This window comes from Penaeus monodon, chromosome 18 (genome assembly GCF_015228065.2).
Source record: "Penaeus monodon isolate SGIC_2016 chromosome 18, NSTDA_Pmon_1, whole genome shotgun sequence".
NCBI lineage: Eukaryota > Metazoa > Arthropoda > Malacostraca > Decapoda > Penaeidae > Penaeus > Penaeus monodon.
In genome coordinates, this window is record NC_051403.1 from 13,809,446 (window position 1) to 13,816,422 (window position 6,977).

The following is a 6,977-nucleotide window of genomic DNA, read 5'->3' on the forward strand; positions in this document are numbered from 1 at the left end:
ATTAAAATATATATTAAAAAATAAAAATTAAGATATATATAATAATATAGATAAAAAATAGATATAATATAATATATATAAATATATATAAATAAATTAATTAAAATATAATAATTTTAAATATAATAGAATAATATATATGATTATATATATATATATATATAATATATATATATATATATTTTATATATTAAAATATATATATATTTAAAATTATAAAAAAAAATATATATATATTATAGTATTATATAAATTTTTATAAATATATAATATATATACATATATATATATTAAATATATTTATATATATATATATATATATATTATTATTTACTATATATATATATGGTGATTATATATATGTATATATATGTTATATATGTATATATATATCTATTATTATATATGTATATATGTATATATAATTGGATATATATATATTATGTATATATATATGATATATTATGTGTGTGTATCTGTGTGTGTGTGTGTGGTGTGTGTTGGGTGTGTGTGTGTGGGTGTGTGTGGTGTGTGTGTGTGTGTGTGTTTGTGTGTGTGTGTATTGTGGTGTATGTGTGTGTGTGTTGTGTGTGTAAGGTGTGGGGAGGTGGTGTAATGGGCGGATGTGGGGGTGTGTGTGGTGTGTGTAGGGATGTATAAATATATATTTATATATAGATATATATATTATAATATTATATATAGATATTATATATATATTATTTATATATTTATATATGTGATATATATGATATTATATATATATAATATATATAATGTAGATATATTATATATATACATATATATGTCTATTACCTGATGAGAAACCCCTTTGTCCTATTCATATGGTCATTCCCAGTATTTTATTCCAACAAATTCTTGACCTCCTTTCCTCTACTTAGATAAAAAAAAATTACAAAATAAAGAATACTTTGATGAAATATAGTTTTATGTCATTTCTTTTTAAAAAAAAGAGTTCCCCTGACGATATCGTAACCAACCTCCTAATTATATGGCACTAAGACCCATCTTCCTCTCGTTTCCTTATTGGCTTCTAGGAACTACAATACTGGTGTGTAAAAAATGACCTCACCTTAACAACGGTGAGTATTTTAGCTTGATAAGTGGCAAAATGACAAATAAAAATGAAAAGAGTTAAAAGAAAGACAAAAATCTGGTACACTGTCTTTCATAAAACAGTGAGAATCCCTTTCCTAAAGTCCTATTTGCCATGAACATGCCTATTTGCACAATATACACACAGTTCTATTTGCCATAACTGCAACAGACCTGTCAACAATTAAATACCTACAAAAATTAGTAACTGTGCCCATTACAGGAAACACTTAATTTACCATAGGTATATAAAAGAAAATCAACAAAACCACAAATCAATTTCGATTTGACTCCAATGGTAATAAGTGCCTATCAATTAAGTTTCCACTAAAAGACATAAAACAGAAAATCATATACTTACAATTCATTTTCATGGAAGAATTTGACAATGGAAAGTGGCATTTTTCTAATTCCTTGCACAAACTCTGGTGGGCACTTGGCCATGGTAGTCACTGTTCCTGGCCACCATGCCTGGCCCAGCCTCACCCACACCACTGAGCCACATTCTAAGTGACTCATTTTTCTGTTGGGAGAAAAACATACAGTTCTTACTCTAGCACAGTCATCTATAAATTTTTTATGATTTTCAGGACAAAGACTAACTCCATAAAATTTGGTAATCTATAATCTAGTTCTGCACAAATGTAAATCTGAAATTACTGGAAAGAGAAAGGATTTTATTCCTGGAAGACATTTGGTGTAAGAGTTTTTAGGAGCAAAAATTAAGAACTACACAGTCCAGTTTCAATAAAATAGCTGCAACTCAAATCTTAAGCATTATGATCCAAATGACATGACCGTCATGTTACCAAAAAATTTAGCTTGAAGGGCAGGTGATGTGAATATGCCATCATGGGAAAATTTAGGGTGGGATGGGGTGACTAAAATTATTTCCGAAGATTGCACAAAGCTCTTGGAGGATGATTAGATTCATTATTTCCATCAATTAATGAGTACAGAATATAATGTCCATGAGCCATGACTGAAAGACCTCTGGCTCCAGGGAGGATACCATTTCCATGCTCAGGAACCCATTACTGGCCACTGTAACTGGTGGCACAGGTTGCATTACGAGAAATTGAATATCACAATATTATAAAAAGAATGACAATAATAACAAAATGTTACTTATTGTTAGCATTATTGCACTGAATTATGGACAACCTAGAGAGATGATATGCAGTCTCTACAAGGAAAACATTAGCATCTATTACCACCTGGATAAATCAAATAAAATGATCAATACAGACATTGTAAAATAGCGAAAAAGCTAAAAAAAAAACTTTTGCAGAAAAAGAGAAAACAACATACAATAGGGGTGGCATGGAGTCTTGTCCACCAGATGTTCATGTGCACCCAGCCTAAAAGCTGGGCACTTATCATGGTGGCTGCTCAAGTAAGCCTAATGCCCGTATTTTGTGCCCATGTGATGGCAGTGTAGCATATGGATCCAATGGGTTAAGGAAGGTTTATAGAATAGTTTTAACACTGTAAAACCAACAATAATTTTTTTTATCCATAAAGAATTTTGTTGAAGAACCTCTATTAATCCAATGCTGTCAAGTGGTTTCCCAATATGAAAGCCCTCCTTGCTTGGCTGTATTCATAATGGCCCAGACCCCATCGCCAGGCGATCAGCAACATAGTGTGTGCAACATGATCGTACATGCCCCCGGAAAACGGGATAGGTGCACCATGGCATATATACACATGCCACCCGGAATACTGTCCAGGCATGCCATGGCATGCCAAGTACATGCCACCCGGTGGTGAAAGGTTAAGGATGGTAAGCACCTCCCTTTCCCCGCCCACATGATATTTCCACAGGGTTTTGCGCCCATCTAACTTATTGTGGTTTTGTGTTTTTTCAATTACCTATGAACAACTGGACAAGTTGTAAAATATATTTTTAAATGATTTTATTATAACAATTTACTTTACACATTTCTCTATAAAGCGAGATCATATTCAGGTAATTCTCAACATTCTACTATTTGGAAAAAATAATGAGTAAGGAAATCTTGCTCTCCTTCTAAAAGGAATATTTGAACACTTAATTTTCCTGATCCACTTCACAACATGACCCCTTGGATCCGGGTGCTTCTCTGTCCAAACGAGCACTAGGCTTCCTTGAGTGGCCACTCGCACGGGTGTGTTGCTTCTAGGTCCGGTGCACACAAACACTGACATGCAAAGACAAGATTGCATGTCTCCCCTTTGCAATGTTATTATCACTCTCTCTGCATAAGCATTTTTAGTTTATTTCCCCCATTTTCTATTGTCAATATTTGTCCTTTTATATGCAACATCCAGTTGTAAGAGACTGTTTTACCTTGTGCACACTCCATATCATCTTTCTAGGTAGTCCATAATTCAGTGCAGTAATAATAACAGGAAGTAGCATTTCATGATTTGTGTCTTTTTATTAATTGTAATATTAAATATTCTGTAAACCAATCTCAACTGCCAGTCAAAGCTGGCATAACCTGGATCCTTAGCATGGATATAATGTCCTCCCTTGAACCAATGCTCTTCCAATGATGGCTTACAGATGGCTCATTCCACATTTAACCAATTGCCGCTAGGCAGTTTCCCGATAAAAAAGCACTTTCTCCTGGGCTGTATCTGTTGTGGCCTGTCCCCGCTGCTGGGTGATCGTGTCAGCACCATAGTGTGTGCAGCATGATCGTACACGCCACCGGAAAACAGGACCGGGGCACCACGGCTCGTATACACATGCCATCCAGTGGTAAAGGGTTAATACAGAAGAAATATTGCAAGAGCCCTTTTGTAAATGTCCACCGAGTCTAATTGCCCTCCAAGAGTTTTGTGTACTCATGCCGAGTCATTCCCATTGCCCAGGCCTTCAGTTGAAACCCTAATGACAACCTGTTCCCGCCACCCTGGCCCTCAGCCAAATTTATCTGACACAACATGTTCTCCACCATTTGGCCAAATTTATTCATGATGTAATGGTCACTTCATGCACTTCAAAGGGATTAATGATATGTCTTCACAAATATAAACTATATTTCTAGGACTTCGTCATCTGCATCTTTATTTAATAACTTGGTATAATTTTCATCTCACACAGACTTATGGTGCAAGGTAAACTTTGCCTGTGTTAGAAGAGAATGAACGAAAATATACCTATTTAATCTATAATATTTCCTTTGTAAATTCACATGAGTGGAGCAATACTTAATAATTAGGTATACTGTATATTTACAAAAAAAGTAATGACTACTATAAACAAAGGGAAAAACTACATTCACTGAGAAATTAAATAATCTGTATGGGCAACACATAACAGAAATGTAGAAATAGTTTAAAACTAATACCGCATTGAAAACAAGTCTACGGCAATCAGGTGGGGGTCCAGAAAATAACATGAGATTCACGTGTACTAAAGTGCGGATAACTGAAACACGGAATAATAATCACAAAGTTGGGTGGTTGAGTGAAACTAAAATATTACCAATCTACCCGATTCACCCATTTACTTACAAAATAATGAAAACTCACTCCACCAGAATCTCAAAAAAGAGCTTTACCATAAAAATTCCCAAATGTCACCTGTTACTCCCACCTTAGCTCCATTTGTCAGATAATATCTTGCCAAAAGCCAAATTACCAGTTAATTATTACTTCCAAGACTATATCTACCAACAAATGTCACTGAGAACTGTCTTCTTTGCAAATCTCAATTACGTGCAGAAGCTTTATCAGATAGAAATGTGGTCGTCGCTTCCAACACTTTCTGCCACCGAGGACCACGTATCCCTATTTGCCTTTCAAGCCTTTGTTTTGACAGGTCTCTTCTCTCCTTCCGTTATCTTGGAAAAAGAGGAACCGACACTTACAAATTACGACGAACCGAGCCCCTCCTCCGACGTTCCCGCAATTCCCCCCCAAAATCCAAAATCCAAAAATCCCCGAGTCGGCTTCTCTAAAGGGGGAGACAAAACCCAAACAAACTCAAAATCCTCGCATATTAAACCCCAAACTTTCCCCTCAATTCGACGAAACTAGGCTCCTCCACCTCCGCCACCACGGCGATACTCACCCACGACGATGACCCTCCCTTCCGAATGCCCGACAATTCGCTAATTCAGCCGAAAAAAGCAACAACTAAAGCATCAAAACAAATAATTCCACAAACAAAACGCTCTCCGCTTCCCACAATGCCATCGCGTCCTGATAAGCCGGAAAATATGGAATACGCACGAGACCCTTAATTCCCCCTTTATTTGGCCTTTTCGGGGGTGATATTTAAGTCAGATATTGATGGAAATTAACATTGTAGGTAATATACTACGTCGTTGGGGAATTATTAGTGGGAATTGGGTGGGTGGAGTAGCGAGGTTGATGTGCCAGCGCGTTCATTTCGCCACCTGGGAAATGTACAAGTGCTTCCCTTAGCTTATTAGACAGCATTTATTACTGAAAGTTGAAGCAACGAAATATCCCTAAATCGTATTTTCCCTGGTTGTTATGGCTGCAAAGGGATCATACAAATCCAACATAGAAATTGGTTGGCGGACGCTGATGCCGTTCCCGACCTGGCATTTTCAGTGGGATCCTTCGCCTTGGCTTCAAGAATCAAATTATTGTGGATTATGATGAGCTCTTTTTCTAACACGATCAGTATGATATGAGAATAGATGAAACTTCGAGGGAATAGGAGAGCTGCGAGCCAGTATGACTAGATCTCCATTACCATACTATGCTAAACCCCGTTTGAAATTATGATGCAGCCAGCAAAATTATGCCATTCGGGTGATGAAATTGTGTCGATATTATGATTATTGTTTATTATCAGAGCAATGCAGTACGCAACCATTAATATAGGCCAAGTGCACGGTGCATAGGGAAAAAAATAAAGGTTTTTATTATACCATTAAAGAAAAACTGATCGACTTCCAACAGTAGCAAATTAGTTCTGGTAATGAAGATAAAATCAGTATCATAAACCTGGGGCTTCACCTGATCACCCCCCACCTCACCCAAGACTCTGTTTACCCCCCTTACCCACTCCCAAGGCAATTAGTAACCTTTTAAACTAAATTAAATACATGTAGGTCCAGTTATAGCTCAAAAAATGTCCCTATAATGACTTATTTTTCTAAAAATGTTCTCCGCATCGCTCGCCCACCCACCCCTCCATCACAAGTAAAAGCTGAAATGACGCCCCTGATTATAACCCTTCTAGTTTCTACATAACATTTGTCGCGATAGACGGATACAGATATTTATATAAAAATATATATGTGTATATAATAATAATCATATATACTAACACACATACACGCACATATACATACATACATACACACACACACACACACACACACACACACACACACACACAACACACAGAACACACACACACACACACACACAATAGTATATATATAACTTAAATATATATATATATATTATGATATATATAAATATATATTATAATATGATATATACCTTATATAGATTATATATATGATATATAATAATATATATATAATAAATATATATATATATATACTATATAGTATAATATATATATGTGGTGGTGTGTGTGTGGTGGGTTGTATTTGTGTGAGTTATATATATTATATATATATATATAGAGTATCTCTATCTATCCTATATATATATGTGATATCTTGTGTGTGTGTGTGTTGTGTGTGGGTGGTGTGTGTGTTGTGTTGATTATATCTATATATCTATATATTACTACTCTATATATTATATATATATCTGTGTAGGTGCGTTTCTAATTATCCTATATATTATATCTAGTATATATATATATATAATCTGTGTGTGTGTGTGTGTGTTTATATACACACACTTCACATCAC

General features: G+C 35.1%; 1 protein-coding gene across 1 annotated transcript; it reads right to left on the bottom strand.

Annotated features, from left to right (window-relative positions):
- Nucleotides 1-1,477: 1,477 nt before the first annotated feature.
- LOC119584858 lies at nt 1,478-5,437 on the bottom strand (the record flags this gene model as incomplete). Its single annotated transcript, XM_037933493.1, is given in 2 exon segments — nt 1,478-1,639; nt 5,183-5,437. A coding segment is annotated over 1 exon segment (158 nt), but the record flags the coding sequence as incomplete, so codon positions are not given.
- Between the last annotated feature and the right edge of the window lie 1,540 nt (nt 5,438-6,977).